The 17,389-nt window shown below is 40.7% G+C and overlaps 1 protein-coding gene across 1 annotated transcript in view; it reads right to left on the bottom strand.

Annotated features, from left to right (window-relative positions):
* cacna1c (calcium channel, voltage-dependent, L type, alpha 1C subunit) overlaps positions 1-17,389 on the bottom strand; it is a 147,532-nt gene that overhangs the window by 84,280 nt on the left and 45,863 nt on the right. The window contains exons 2-3 of the mRNA XM_044022299.1: positions 16,392-16,824; positions 11,336-11,441 (exon numbers count right to left, since the gene is read on the bottom strand). Of these exons, the coding sequence (XP_043878234.1) occupies positions 11,336-11,441; positions 16,392-16,824 (539 nt within the window). The remainder of the gene's footprint in view (positions 1-11,335; positions 11,442-16,391; positions 16,825-17,389) is intronic.

Below are 17,389 nucleotides of genomic sequence, written 5' to 3'. Positions count from 1 at the left end.
CACCATGCTCTCACATACACATATATAATTTGCATCATAAACAGCCCATTTATTGCTTTGGTGATTGCCATGAAAGAGAAAGAATCAGAGTTGCTAAGCAGCACTGACTAACTACAGTCTATAATCAAATGTGATTACTAGTATACAGTATATACCGCATATATAGTGTTTTCCCGTCTCATTTTATCTTTCACACTCCATTCATCACTTTCAGCCAAGTTATTTCTCCGTCTACAGGTCCATTTTACTCGTCTGTGCACTATTTTCTGCATCCTTGGCTAACGTGCTGCTTCACAAGAAGAAACAGTCAACACAAAGACAAAGACAGATGGAATAAGTGAGGGTGTATATGCTGTAAGCGTCTTAGAGGTAGAAAGACAAGGGTGTGAGGCTGAGAAAAATGAAGCAGAAAACACCTGGCTGACAAACAAGCAGCGTGAGTGTGAGAAGAAAGTAACAGAGTCAGTGACAGGAAGTCTAAAGTAAATATAAAAACAGAGAAGTCCATGTAGGGTCCCTGGAGTTGCTGGAGTTGCCTGGCAACCTAAAAGTTTGACTTGAATCTCACCGCCCAAGCCATTACTGTAGTGAACTAATCTGTACTTTAATGTAACTGCAGCACAGTCGGAAAGAAGAAAAAGATTTACAGCGATGAAACACAGAGGAACATAGACGAGAGCGGCGGGGAGCAAGCAACAGCTTGTTAGATAAGACCACAGACAGGGCACGGATGATTGGGACTTCAGCAGACTTTATTTATTTACGTTAGATCTGGGGACGTGCATAGATGATCAGCTTTGCAACTGCTTATAGTCCAAATTGAGAACTTGAAATAGTTTTTAGTAGCACCTTATTACACTTTTCATTGCCACTGTATCTGCAGTAGCAAATCGAATTCTGACTTAATTGGCCATTTCTATTTCTACTGATCTGACTGCCTGATCTGTAAGGTATAATCAATCAAAGACTTGATATTATCACAGTAAACTATCCAAAAATGAATAACATTTTACAATATATGAAATAAAGAGCTTCCTTCACCACATCTAAATCCTCCTGAAATGATAAAAGTCTTTCTCTTCCATCTGCCTCCTTCACCTTCTAATTCTCTAATATTACATATACACGTCCAAAAAGTGTTTCTTACAGTGTGTGTGTGTGTGTGTGTGTCTGTCTTTTGCTCACCCACTCACATCAAAGTCCCTGTTAAGCAGACTTGGTGAGGCTAATAGTAAAACCTAATAGTTAACACGTGTGGAGCCATGGACGGCCTAACCTTCTGAACCATTTGCTCTGTGTGTGTGTGTGTGTGTGTGTGTGTGTGTGTGCGCATGTGTGCGTGTACGAGAGGGAGAAAGAGAGAGAGAGCACAGGCGGTATAATGTACAGTTTGTATACGTGTGCAGCACATGTATAAAAGCTGACTCGTCTCAACTCAGGTTCACTTGTGAAACTGGAGTAAAATGGGAAATGACTCAAATTGTAACGTTTTGTAAGCATAGCATTGTGAGTAAACAGACCTCCACCTTTAAGTTAATTTTCAATTAATAATAATATTAATTAATCACTTACATGTTTATTTATTTACATAACAACGTATTATACTGATTTTGACACGACTACACCACTAAACGTGTCATTTTCTTATATTATTCAGTTCATATGAAAAGATCTGTGAACACATGGAAACATGGAACTCGTCTAAATGTTGCAGATGCTTTTCAGAGCGTGCCGAGAAACGACAGGAAATGTGAAGGGCTAGACATGTTTTCAGCTCCAGCAACATCTGTAAAGCATGCATATCTGGATACTTAAATGGTGTACTTATTTTTTTTTTATTATAAATGGAGCAAATGTATGCATGCCTGTGGTAACCTCCTGCTTTGAAGTGAAAGGTTCTGTGAGCACTTTAAAGCCGTTTAGATGGAGTGAAATATATTATTTACTGTCGCCAATAAGAGTGCAATATTGCCTTTTCTAGCATAAACAGTGACCAGTGAGTTCCGGACTATGATTTGAATTAAGGTTAAAGTTTAGGGTACATAGGGCGTGTGTGTGTGTGTGCACTTTGGAGACAACATTTCAGAATAAAAGTCCGTCTACAGGGAACAGCGTTTCCAATTATAGATTAAAAAAACTGTGTCCTTAACTGGAAAAATGCTGCTATTTGGATCAGTGGTTGCAAATAGTGGTTCGGGACAGCATACGTCTAATGGGACCGTATGTGTGAGCAGATGTGAGCAGCATTTAGCAGTAACAGCAATAACAGCAATAACAGCACTGGATCATTCATACAGTTATTCATACATGTTTCATTACTAAAAATGATTGTGAAGTGATAATATGCCTTTGTTATATTTGGCACTTTTTTTGGGAGTCGTGCTGGTGTCATAGGAAAGCTGTGATGCCAAACCTAACACTAACTATAATGTCATTGTCTGTGAATAACTGATAACAATAATGTTATTTTCTATTTGCGGTTTTAGGCCAAGACCTAATAAGAGGTAAGAGTAGAAATGAAAAAAAGATTTTAAGGATCATATCCATACATTAAATGGCATCATTACCTCCTGATTGTGATTTATGAAGATATCTCAAAATATTCAGTTTGAAGAAATGCATAATTTAATTAGAAAACGCTGAAAAAAGGTTAGGGTTTTTTCAAAGGTTAGGTTAAAAACATTTTCTGGGAAGTAACAGTTTTCCACTACGCTCCAGTGTATCCAATAAGTAGATCTATGAATTAATCAATTTTAGTATCTGCAACACAGACAACAACAACAGACTTTCATTTCCTTTCTCTTCTCCTACCGTTTTGCCACTTCTGTGCCCCAACTGCCCCCCCACCTCCACCACAACCAGCAACAACCTCATCTTAATACTCTGTCACTCTTTGTATCCATTATTCATGGCACAGTCGGCATTAAAGGACCTCGCAATATCGCTACGGCAACGACGCAGCAGAAGCAACCGCACTGGATCATGGGAAACTGGGTCACCTCCCAGGAGCGGGAGGGTGATGCAGGGGGTGCAGCAGAGGGAGGTCGCAATATGACAGCACACACACACACACACACACACAGAGATACACACACCTAATAGTTGTCCTAAAAAGCTGAAGGATTGGAAAGAAAAACGTGATGACGAAAGACAGTAAAGTGAAAGAATAGGTCAAATGAGATAACAAGAGTGTGATCAGTGATCCAGATAGAGCAAATGACACAAATCACATCATTTTTCAGCTTCACGGCTAAAGAGACACATGAAAGTAATACACACAAATACACACGCCCTCTTATTTAAAGTCTCCTCGTTACTGATGAAGAGTACACTGCTCTGTTCATATAGTTAATCTGGCTGCACAATATCAAACAATGAAAGCCTTATCTAAAGCTCACTAAGCTTTGTCATCACTTGCAGCCTCTTATGGGTGTCGTTACTGTATATAAGACTCTTACACAAGTTATATAGAGCTATAATTCCAACTGTTTGGTGACTTTTCTCAGTAAGTGTCACGTTAGTTTAATATTTATATATAAATGAAAAAAATATATAAGACAGAGTACACTACTGGATCTGCATCTGTTCATACTGTGCAACATTTGTCCTAAAGCACGAAAAGCTCTATGTTTCATAAACAAATCTATTTAAAGGGTACATTTTAGGTTAAAATAAGCACATTCATTTTGTTTACGTTGATTACTAATGATGAAGAGAATTAAGTCCACGTTATAATAATAACAACCAATCAGCCTCTCAACAACAAACAATAGATAAGCAAAAGCAAAAAAAACCTTGGGGTATTCATATTTTGCAACTTTAAAACAAATGCTGGAGCAGCTGACTCATGTTAGCTGGAATCAATGTGTAAAATATAACAAACGTCTTTCCAGTATTTAGCAGCAGCTCTCTGCGCACACTCCTCAGTTTTCTTAAGACTTAAGAATCCTTTATGTGCTTCTCTTTATCTATACCTCCGTCTTTGTGGTAGCTATGGATTTAATGGGGGAAGATCAATAAGGGAGAAGGGCCTTTAAGTGGATGCACCTCTAATTAAAAAGCACAAGCCCTTAAGTTAATACTTTCAGGGTATATCACTCACACGCACACACACACACACACACACACAGACTGTCTGACACATGTTGCCACCAAGAAAGGAAACGGAAACATCTGTTTCTATGGGAACCTGGCGCTTTGATGATGCAGATCACGCTAGAAAGCATCACTCACACACAAACACACAGCCATACACACACACCTTACATGTGTACATCTATGTAAACATTCACCCTGTGTGCATGTGTGTGTGTAAGAGGGAGACAAAGAGACAGAGAGTGAAAGAGAGAGAGCGAGAGAGAGAGAGAGAGCGAGAGCGACTGCCAGATCCCAGACCAGATGGCTAAATGTCAGTGAATACCACACCAACATCACTACTTGTCCCAAACACAGTCAATACACACTGCAACAAAGCATCACCTATTAATTCAGTGAGCTGAGGCCCATGCACTGAAGGGTAATTCAGATATTGTGTTTACTGTCTTTGATGTCAGCGTAACCAGGAGGCTTTTAAAAGCAGGAGCTGGGCGCAAAAAAGGGAAAAGATTACTATTACTGACAAGCCAGCTTCTTCCTGTTACTTGTAAATGTCAGCGTTTGCAGCTCAGTAGTCTTTAGTTTTCTCACACGGTGGAAATCAAATGACAGGAGGCCTTTTAGCTGCAAGTAGATGGCTTTCAGTTTGCTTTACTCGACTGGGGGATGTCAGACCAGGCTTTTACGGCTGGTCAAATATTAGTCTGGAATGATAAAGATGGACACACACACACGCACACACGCACACACACAGAGTACACATTGTACCTGTTTGCCACTCTAATTTGCCCAGAGATCTACTGAGCACTTCCATTACCTGTGTTGCCACAACTCTACTGTTTGCTGTATATGCACTTTGCTGCGTGTGTGTAATGCTAACAGCCTGAAAACTAACCATGCTGTGATCAAGGGCTTCATCATTGGGCTTTTACAGTCGTATATAATGCAGTATACTGTGTACATATGAAAATGCTCCCAACAAATCTTTATATCACACAGAACAATCTACAGTGTAATACGTGTCATATCTCTCTCCTAGTTTTCTTTGTATACTTACACAAATAATACAAAAGTATTTCATGGGAAAACTAGAAATCACTGTTGCTTAAAACAACTAAGCGTGAACAGAATTCAACGTGTAAGGACTGGATGGCGATCACAGCTCTTCGCTTTGGTATATTTTGTGTAACGTGAATGTGCAGCGGCTGCGGTTCTTCTCTCTCAGTGACAGTCAGTCTTACAGTCCTGTGAACAGTGCTTCTACCCACGGCTTCTGACTCGTATGAGTGGGTTGAATGCACATTTGCCCACAGAGTTTAAGCGTTAAATTTAAAACTCGACACCTAACCTTAGAGGAATCTGAACACGCACCCATTCATTATTCCAGTGATGACACACTCATTATTCGACTTCATGTACTCCGACACATTTACAACACAGATACACAGAAGATTAACAACGAAAACATGGCTGTTAATGGACGGCTGGAAGACTCTGCTCACAATTAGGCCCATGCTAAACCATAAAGGGGGTGTTTTGTGGAGGCAGACACACCTTTTTCAATAAATCAATACCCTTATTAGTGCTTGTATATACTGGGACAAGGACAGTTGTTAAATTGAGCAGCGCCGTCAAGTCACAACCGCAGCTCAACTGGAGTGGGAATTGAAATACACTGTATGATGTAGATATTTCTGATTAAAACGGGAACATTAGTTCTGCTCCCTGTGGTATGAGTGCATTGAGAAGTTTTTGAGTTTCAGTGATGGACAGAGACATCACTTTCTCTTTCTCCTGCGTGTGCTCTGTGGGAGCTTTAATGTGGGTCGATGTGAGGCAGAGGTGGACACTTTTAGCGCAGTAAAAATATCCTGCTCTATCTTTTTCTGTTCATTCTCTCCACAGCCCTCTCTTGCCTGTACTGCTGGCACATGTGGATCTTTAAACTAATGATCCAAAATTCAACTAAACATCGCAGCCTTTGTGAGTGATTGTTAGTGATTGTTGCCTTAGCATTTAGGAAACTTTATTTTAGTTTCAGGCCCTCTTCACCCCACTTGTTTGCCAAATAACATAAAACAAACCCACACGGTTATACTGTATATATTGACTTCTCAACAAAACGTTCTCTCTCTCACACACACACAAACCAAATAAACACAGCCTCAAAATCGCAGTGGTCTTAGATGTACAGTAAACAGAGGTTGTGACATGGGACAATTTCCATGTAATGACCAAGAAACATGTTTCAGATTCCTGCAGCACATTCACAAAAGCCTAAAATACACCCATGTTGTTCTAAGTTTGCACTGCAGGCAGACACACAAGCAACGGGGGCTCATATACTCAACCATGAGCACGTTCATGGTAAATTGGCTCTTTTTAAAAGATTAGGTCTGGAGGTTTGTGGGACTATTAAAGAAGCGCAAAGGAAGAGGAAATAATGTGGTAATTAATGTGGTGCCACAGGTGCCGTCATTTGGCGTCTTTATCTGTTACTTTTATTGGAGGTGGTGGAGAAGAGCAAAGCAAAGAAAAGTAATAGAGACAGGGAGGGACAGTGTCAGGATAAAACTCACGAAATGTTGCGTATTAGATTTATATTTATATTTGCTCACGACTGTATTGATCCTGTTTAACAGCCAGAAAGCCGGCGCTCAAAAAGAAAACTTGCCTTGAAGGGCTTTTTCTCCATGTTCAAGGTTAAATTGTATTCACCGTAAATCTCATGATGCACTTAAGACTCAGGACAATGGAGCTAAAACCAAACAGTCTAAAGCAGTAACTCTGGAGCTGTCGAGCAAATAATGGCACAAATGGTGACTGGGGTATTCCTTGTTTCCTCCACGGGAAAACAAATTTCCAAATAATGGCTCCAACTTGGAGTTTTGTATCAAAGAAACCAACAAAAGACTTCACCTACTAAATCATCTCTGTCATATTATGTACACAATAAATATGCATATACATGACAGCTACTGAATGTAATACAACGTTCTCCAAATTCCACAGTAGCTATTCTTACACACACATAAACACACTTATCCCTGAGTGGCTGCATTCCACTGTGTCACTTCAGAGGTGCATCGATACACACACACACACACACAGAAGAAAACGCAGACCAACATTGTTTAGATAAGTGTATGTACAGATAGATACTGATCGTTCCTCTCATCTATAAATAGACCCTCCTAGCAACCAGCAGACTAGCACCCAAAGGAACAGTATGTTAACTTGATCCTCTACAGCAGAACAAACCGGGAGAGGGAAAAAGAAATGACTGGAGACTGAAGAACGGACATCAGACGATAATTCGGAGAGTAAATGGGTAACAACATCTTCAACAGACACTTAACAAAGTGATGACTTTCAACATACTGGGTCCAAAGTGGCAGATGGTCGGTAAAATACACATACACACACTAAAACATGTTTTTCTTCGGGGCAACAGTCTTAATCACATAATAGTGTCAATTGCTGTGAAATCATAACGGCTCCATCAAATGAAAATCTGCTCAAAGACTGTAGGAATCATCATGAATCTACCACACTTGAGACTGGCTACGAACATTGCCTCTGACCCTGAACCATGTCCTGAAACATGAACACAGTTTTAGAAGGTTAGACTGAAGAACGCCTCTGTACACCAGTCAATCCCTGAAACTAAATATGGAACGTTTAAGGAGCCTTAAACACCATCTTCTGTTCAACTTATAATGTGTGTATTTATGTCTGTGGTTGATTGTAATGTTTAAAGTCTGTAGTTTCTTTTTCTGTCATGTATGTTTTTTTCACAAACAAAGCTGCTGTGATGCGAGAAATCATTTCAGGCATGTTCTCTGACAATAAAGTGTCATCGTATCGTATCATACGAGATCATACTGATCAACAGCAGTATTTATCTTTCACAAACATAAAAGACCAGGTAACACAAACATGGATTGTTTATCTACACACACTAAAAAGGACTACCTAGGTGTGCGTCCAAGACGTGATTCACTGACTTAAAGGTGTATTTGAAAAGCCTCCTGCAGAGTCAACAGATTCATCCAAGACTAAATAGTGTGTCACCTACACACACACACACACACACAGTCCCCAGTCACTAGACCTGAACCAGATGAACTTATTATTATTGCTCGAGGGCTTAGGTGTTTGCGTGTTGTGTGTTTAAGCTCGAGTGTGTTTATTGCCTCTCCGTCAATTAGTGCCTGGTGTATTGATTAGCTAATTGCTTGGTTATGACATCATTATTCTGTATATGTGGAAGTAGCTATACTGATCTGATTAGATGGAACAATAAAGGAAAGACAAGAGGGAGAAGGGGTTTAATGGGAAAAAGAAAAAAGGGAAATAAACAGCCATGTGGAAAATAAATAAAAAAGAAAAGAGTAGAGAGACGTTTCTTGCTCAGTTTGACAAAAAAAAAACCTTTATAGTTTATTTTCAAAACTGATGTTCCTGGGACTGAACATGCCAGCATGCAGCATGAGTTTCCTCCCTGAGAAAAGAGACTCTCTTCCACTTTGGTTCCTACCCTTCTTTCCTCAGTAACCAAGGACAGATGAGGAGCATCACTACGGTTACCATATCCATGACAACCTCTCCTGCTGCTATTATTGGGCATGCTGTCAAGGAGACAGAGCAGCACATTATGGGATGCAGACAGAAATAGAAATCTTATTGAAAGCAATACAACGGATCTCTGGTATTACATAAGAAAGGCTTGTGCAAATTTGACGAGGGGGAGCCATATTGATTCTAAACTCAGGCTCAATCACACAAACAGTCAGAGGTAAATCTTGAGAACATCATCGACATCGAGCCACAGTGGTGATGCAGCTGTTTTGTACTCATCAGGAAAATATAAACCTTTGTAAAAAGGGGAGGCAGACAAATGTGTCCCCACATAATGGGGCACATTATATGTAATGATAATTAATGATTAATGATATATTTATATTTGATAGTTACCTTCACTGAGAAATAGGGTGACACTTTCATGCTTTGCAAAATGTGCATGTGACAATTTGGTCTGTTTAAGCAAAACAGGCACAGCTCTGGATAAACCCATCATCTAAATGACTAAAATGTGACTATAATGAAAATCACAGCAGACACTCTGGCAAATGAAGCGATGGCAAGTAATATGGATTATGGCAGTCGTAGGTTTAATTACTGCCTCGCAAGCACAATGAAAGGACTAAATAAGGTCAATTGTCAAACTGAATGCTTATTACAGACACAATGTGTACAGTTAAGATGCACTTCTGCCAATGTCAAATGAAGGCACTGTTTATGAATGCGACGCTCTCATTCTGACTCATGCTTGATGCATGCCCTTGGCTTTGTCTTTACACCATGCTAATGAAAAAGCCTGTCATTTAGAGGTTGTTAAGAGGTCTTTAGGCCAATAGCTGACATAGAATGTATCAAACCTGTTGAACCTGTATACACTAAAATTAAATGGTATTAAACCAGCTCAGACTCAGGCCATATACACCTATTTTGCATATTTGTTCATACCATAGGTGAACCAATTCTCTCTCATACACACACACACACAAACATGGTTCAACTGTATTTCTAAGCCGCTGCTACATCTGCACTTTACTTCCTGTCTGTCAGAAGGTTATAAAAGTAATTGCCCACATCTGTCATGGCACTGAATAAGTTTATGCCTGTCTTCTATCTTTTTAACAAACTCAGGGGGTCACAAGTGAAATCCAAAATAGCCCTGTAAAAAAAATAGTAAATAGAAAATAGCTTCCATAAGGAGGTTAAAAATGTTCACACAATAGTGTGCGTCTACAAATATGTGTTTGCTGTTTCAAAACAGTCATATTAGCATCTTCTTTAACCATAATTCTTCTTATTCAATCTTGTTTGTCCAGTCAATAAAATAAAAAAAACATATATATAAAAGAAGAAGAGAGTGGGTAACAGGCACAGATTGAGAACACGCAAACACGTGTCCTCCCTCAGTTCCATTTACGCTTCCACTCACTCATAAACTGGCTCTGACGTGATATCATGAAAAGATAAATCAGATCATTCATTGTAAGACAAGTGAAAACAAATGTCATTTCTGTGCTTACAGACTTATAACGGCAAGCCCAAAGCAACTTCATGAGCACAGAAATGAAATCTTATCCAGATTATGTAAAAACAAAGCTCTCCCTAATACTAATTCAGTTCTGTAAATCAGCAGTTAGACAATCCACGGACATGTTGACATGTGCTGACGGCAGAGTCCATATACAGCACAGAAGAATGAGTAAATCATTCTTAGAAATTCAGCGACACAGAGTGACAGATGTTACATGGCCTCAGAGGGATTAGCATCCTCCCCACACTAATACACTGGTATCTGTGGGCTCTCTCACACACACACATACACATTGTACAGATAAATGTATTCATATTGATTTATGTTTACACAGCAACACACACTACAGTTCACACATCCTGATGAGTGGCCAGGGTTAGGTAATTAGAGTGGTATTTTGGCAAAAAAACAACAACAACACTCACAACCACAGAGTATGTACCAACACATGTCTTTGTTTAGTGGGATATTTTAGTTTGTCTTTTTTCCTTTAGATTAAATTATAGTACATTTATTAAATTAGAAGAGATGACGTTTTGCCAACCGCAAACAGAGTCATGTCAGTTCACCAAAAGCTCCAAGAGCTCACAAAGTCTCAATCATAGCAGTCGTTTTCTCCTTTGCCAAGAGCATGATTTTCCCCAGAAGACAATGATGCTTATCCTTTGATCAAACAAACTGGCTCTATCTGATACAACTGGAGACTTCTCGAGTCAAAATAACCAAAACCATGTATTGACCGCACGAGAATTCTTTTCACGCCATTTGTCTTGTCTTATACCTTAATAATCAATCCATAGCATCACGTAGCATCTCCTACTCTACTGCTTATTAAACACATGGCAGCAATTCACACTTGAGTCAGCTGGAAATGTGCAAATGACACGCTGATGAGGAATGCTAATTACCAGAGGAAATTCCCTCATAACCACCTGCATAGCTAATATGATGTGAGTCAACATATTACATTTATGAAAGAGACGCAGGTGTCCAGCAAACAACTCGAGAATAGACCAGCAACAAAACACCAAAACACGCTGACGTAGGATTGGAATCAAAAATAAAAAAAACAAACAAGAAGTGAGTGTCTGCAACTGTGCAGTCATTAAAATGTTGAAGATAACTCACCAGGTTGGAGTTGGTGGCGTTCGAATCATCCTCGGGGAAGGGGATGTAGACGGCTAAGGCCACACAGTTGGCGAAGATGGTCATCAGGATAATGATCTCGAATGGTCTGAGAGCGAGAGTTAAGGAATATACAAACTCTGACAACAGCAACGTGTGGAGACAGTTACGTTAGACCATCTCCGGTTGGCTTTCATGCACTTAAAGGTTCACTGTGTAAGAATTACTGACATTTATTGTGAGGCTGCAGGTTGTCACAAACATAGGACTCCTCTGCTGACCCCTGCTTTATCCAAGAGCATCAGGAAACTGTGGTGGCCTTTGCAAACAGAAGGGCAGAAAGTCCTCTGCTTATAGTTATTCCAAAGCTACGCAGACAAACTTATGGGATGCATGGTCAATTTCAATTTGCCAATTCTGCTAAATATGACACTTTTTTTTTTTTTAAAGTGAACATTACACAGCACAAAATAATACAATGTGATCTAAGTCTGATTATATTGAACAGAAAAAAAGCCTCAATGTCACGCATGTTTTGACAACAGAGAGGTATTTTTAAACACCCTTACATATGCAAAGTATTTATATATCCTATACATGCACACACACACACTCAGCAAAGTGCACAACCAATGTACACAACGAGAGAGATCAAAGCTGTTGAGTTTGCCTTTTTGTTAACAATAGGACACACTGGATCACACAGAGTGCATGTGTGTGTGTGTGGGGTGGGGGGGGGATTCAAGGCTGATCAAGGCAGATGCTTAGAGAGAGACAGTGCATGTCCTAATATGGGTGCAGTGAGGAGCAGGCTTGTCGCGTGGAAGACGGGATGTGGACGGAGGAAGAGTGAGAGCGAGATGGAATGAGAGGAGCAGAGAGAGACACAGAGGGTTTTTATTTGGAGCGGTCCTTGAGAGGGGAGTGACCTCATTATTTTTGGCCTCGGAGAGAGAAAGAAGGAGAGGAGAGATACAATGTGAGAGAATGGGAGAGTGAGAGAGGGAGGGAGAGAATGTGAAGGAGAGATAGAGGAGGTCTGGTTTTCATCAACACAATTAGTAACTGCCACCGCTGTCACCTCTCTCCACCTCCTTTTAGCTCTCCCCTCTGCTTTCCTCTTCCATTCTTATCTCCCCTTTCCTTTCTTGAGGTCTTATTTCGATTCCTACTCCCCTTTTTGCGGCACCCTAGATCGGTTGGGACTCCGGGTCTTGCGTCTTAAAATAAACAGCAACATACTGACGAGTTGCACTGTCAAAATCTCAAATCAGGAAGATGAAGTGACGGCAAACTTGTACCTTTCTAGCTGACATCCGTGTTCAACACACTGCATCAAGCAATAAACACAGAAGGTCAGAAACAAGGTTAAGCACAAGTGGCAGTTTTGGCAGGTGGAAAGCCAATGAGGAATCATTCCCTTGTTGCTACAGTATGAAAACATTAAATGGTTGGATAAGTGCAGGGGACACACGTGTTGGGAAATCGGCAACAGGAAATACTACTGGTGCTTTACAGTCAAAAAAGAAAAAAACAGTTAGCAGCAATCTTTTACAAAGTAATCAAAGTGGGAGAAAAAGAATTATCGTAATCCTAATGCAATTTGACAAGATTAAATAACTAAAAGATGTTCTCACTCAGGATTGAATTGTGAAACGCTTACATTTGTTGCTTTAGCCTTAATCAGTTTGACCCTGGTTATCTAATCAGAAAGTCATGCGAAAATACGAAATGAATTTCCCAACAGCCTCGAGGTCCAATCATCATTTACATAAAAAGTGTGAAATGTTTTGTTCCGAAATCCCCAAGCAAACTAAAATCCATTTAACCCTTTAAATCTGTTTAATTAGTCAAAGTGTGATGGAACTACGGGGACACATAAACTATAACCAGGTTAAAAAAGAAGAAGAAGAAGTGACCTCAACTATTAACAATCTTCTACTTAGTCTATGTATACTAACAGGCTTGTTGTGTTCTAATCTGTGAGTGTTAATCACTATTTTAGTAAAAGGCCTGCAGACAAAGAGTGAGGGGGAGAAAAATAAAGAAGACTTGGATTTTTTTTTACAGTAGTAGCTAATACTTTGTTTATGTTTGGATTAAGAATTGACCCTTGAACACCAGCGGTCACAAGATCATTCAGCTCATTCAGCCTGGGACCAAAATGCATCAAAGTTAATCACTGACTCTTGTACTGGGGGCTCATTAAAAACACACTCCAGACACGCGGGCACCCACAGACAAGCAGGCCTATGACTCACTCTGGGTTCCTGACCCATAATTTAAGAAAACCCTTGAGGTCTGCTTCCATCAACATGATAATAAATCTCATGTCTGCTCTGCTGTTGAGAGGAAAACACACACAAAAAAAAGTCTGGACATGGAATACTGTATTCTAAATCTGTTAATGGTGCACGTTAGTCAGCTGAGATTTGCTATCATAATATATTTAATTGCGGGCATATATATTTAATCAAAATAAAAAAGAAATATAGTATAGTTAAAGAAGTAGTCAGTGTCTAACTTTTGGTGATTGATGCCTCTATTTGGTCTTTGTGAAAAAATACAATGTAAGATTCCGTGTGTTTTGTCGGGCGACACGAGATTTAAACATCTGTACTATTATCTCCAGACTTAATCAGCCTTGTATGAACTCAATTGACAGTGACATGAGTGAATGTCTAACATTTTGCACTTGGTTCAGATGGATACGGCTGTCTGTTTAACATTTACATTCTGAATTTTAACAAGCTCATTACATACACACCACAAATGACATACACTCCACTGTTTATACCAGGATGCTGCGTTTCTAAGATTATGAGCAGTCAAAGCCAAATAAAAGATATGCTGATATTATTTGGGAAAGGAAGTCCAGAACTGAACTGAGTTGTAACGCTGGAAGCATTTATCAGAGCAGAAAATGCATAAAGACAGTGTATTCCCCCTAGTGCCACCTGATGTATAATCTGTTAGCCAGAAGCCAGTGTGTGTGTATGTGTGTAAACTCACTCGTGCACCTTTTAAAACTACCACTTAGTGTGATTTCACATAGACAACATGCACACCTGCCCCTGCTCTATCCTTGTCTCTCACGCTGACCTTGCAAGTCTGCAGGTAATGCTTCATGTGGCAGTGCTCTGTGTGTGTGTGTGTGTGTGTGTGTGTGTGTGTGTGTGTGTGTGTGTGTGTGTGTGAGTGAGTCTTTTATCATCCTGGTGTAAGTATGTGTGTGTTCTCTAATCTATGAGTGTGTCTCATGTGTACGTCTGAGCTCAGACGGGCACCATCGACCTGTTGAGAGCAGTCATTGTTGTTGTCTTGGTAACGGAGGAGGAAGAGAGGAAGATTTTGGAGCCAGCATCTCCAGAGACACAGGTACTCACAGAATACAGGACACACACACACACACACACACACTTAAAAGCCAAATGAGTACAAACAACACACATGCATGACGACAAACGCACAGAGAATGAGGTGGCAAACGGACAAGCGCTCAATCAAAATCTTATATTTAAATAAGTCACAGTGACGCACATCCAAATGAGATGAAGGCATGCTGCTGTTACTCTTTTCACTTTTTTGCCCACCCTGTTTACCTTTTTCTCTTTTTCGTATTTCTCATTTCCTTAAGAGCCCACTCTGAATTTGCTCTTCTTTCCTACGCTCATTTCATTTGCTCACCTTCCTCTCGCTCTCTGTTCCTTCCCATATTTCAGGGCTGTTTAAATGAACGACTCTGGGAATTGTGGGTAATGATCTGAACTCTCATCAGTCATTGGCGGAGATTGTTCCAGTGACCCTGAGGGTTTCTGCTGGCTAATTTTTCTTTTCCTTTCTTGCATTAGCCCAGCTGGACAGTGTTGCATGAGGTGAGTGTCTGACATCTGAGTGTTGATAATTATACATACACAAGGTGACCAGCAGAAGCGCCGTCTGTACCCGCTGTTTTACAGCCAAAAGGGTGATAGCACACATTTAAAACAGCAGGGTTGTTCCCATGGGACGTTTATAGTTGTTCATTGTTTAAAAAACAGCATGTGTCTATTGATTTAAGTGTTGTGATTTTCACTTAAACTAAGCAAAATCACTATTGTTGAATTCATTCTCTAATGCAGTCACAATCATATGCATCATTTCTAAATCACCCCCTCTGCCTTCTCCTCCTCTCCTTTTCACCTGCACCTCCTCCTCCTCCTCTGTACTTATTATTTGACCTCCCTCTACTTCATCATATTTTTGTTTACCTTTCCCATCCACCCCAGGATCCCTTGCGCAGTCCCTCCCTCCTCAGCTACTCTGCTTCATCATCTCTCCTGTCAACATCCTTGCCCTCTGGTCCCTCCTCTTCCTCTCCCTCTCTCCGCCCTCAGGACATGTGTATGTGCTCTTGGTGAGCTCATGTGGACCCTCTCCTATTATAGATCACTTTGACTGTGACTCTGACCATTTCTGTCTGTCTGTCTGTCTGTCTCTCTCTCTTATTATGTTTAGCAGCTTAAAAAAAAACTCCAGAGGACAGGAAGGGCATGTTTAGGAACAGCAGGAATAAAGGGATTTAGATGGATGGAGGGACAGCGGGAAGGAGATAATAAACAGTGGGAGAGACTTTAATGTGGAGGATGGAGGAGCTGAAGGAGTGATAGAGGAATGGATGTACCTTGGGAGTAAGGGGATGAATACAGTCAGGAAGCGCTGGGGAGCGACATCATGAGGAAAGGTGTGAATGATGGATGAAAAGGACAATTTTTTAAATACTCCTGTGACAAAACAACAAAAAAGCCTGTTGGAGCAAAAGAAAGAGAGGGAGAAGGACAGAGAGAAGGGATTAAAAGAAAGGAGTGGAAAGCAGAAATTCATACTGAGTGAGGACTTGAAAGAAGAGATATTTTGGGATAGAAAATAGGGAGTTTGATATGCCCGTCCATCCATCCATCCATCTGTCCCTTAATGATTCCACTTAAGGTAGCATCAGTAACCTTTATACTTGAAAAACACAGATACGTCAGCCTTTAAGAATATAACTAACCATCTTTCATGGTTATTTAAAGGATACTTCCACTCTACAATGCTGATGCAGGCCCTGCGAATGGGGTTCTTGAGTGTGAGACAGAGTAGTGCCCGTGGCGGCCTTGTGGCTGTCGTCGTTGTCTGTTTCTTAGGCTTGGAGCTGTAGTGTTGTCTCTTCCGTTGAGTGGAGCTGGCCGTGGAGATGGGCCCGCCCCCTCCCGAACCAAGGCCCGCCCCTCCACCTGAAGCGGCATTGCCCATCATCTTTGCCTGCCGTGCAGCATCGATGGCGGCCTGCCAGCTCAGGGCCGCCCCCGGCGTGGCGATGTGCTCTGGAGCCAGGCCCACCACGCCAACCCCGTGGTTGACCCCGCCCCCTCGTCCACCATGGTCGCCATGGCTCCCGCCATCACTGTGCTCATTTGTCAGGCCGGGGGGAGGAGGCCGAGGCAGGGGGGGAGGTGGAGAATAGTCGGAGCCTGGAGTGGAGAGATGAGGGAGAGAGAAAGGAGACAAAAGTTAGAAAAGCACACATTACTTACTCCCAGTAAGTTAAATACAAAATATTGAGTTGCTACTGTGTTTACTTTGGAGGCTTCAACAGAATTTTTCATCACTTAGTAACCCCTGCATATTTTTCAGAACTCTCTTGATGGAACAGACTGTTGACTAATATACTACCCACGTGTCAAGTATAAGTACAACAGAGATAACTGTACAATGTGTAGCTTCTCACCATATTGTGTTTATATTGCTTCAACATAACACCACTCATCACATCTCACGTCGTGTGGTGTAGTGAACACAATCTTGTAAATACAAAAATACATCATCTATGTTTCTTGAAAGGTTTTAAGCTTAAAAAACAAATCCGAATAATAAAATACGGATCCAACGTCACACACTTCAAGTTTCTCCTTTTCACGGCGCAGAGGCAAATTTTATACGCTCTCGTGAGACATTTGTCCAAATTTGAAAACATTTGGAAATACTTTAATTCGCAAATTTGAGTAAAAATATCTTCATAAACTATTCCCTCATCTG

The sequence above is a fragment of the Solea senegalensis genome, linkage group LG3 (genome assembly GCF_019176455.1).
Source record: "Solea senegalensis isolate Sse05_10M linkage group LG3, IFAPA_SoseM_1, whole genome shotgun sequence".
In the NCBI taxonomy this organism is placed as follows: Eukaryota; Metazoa; Chordata; class Actinopteri; order Pleuronectiformes; family Soleidae; genus Solea; species Solea senegalensis.
This window is presented reverse-complemented; position numbering and strand designations above follow the sequence as displayed.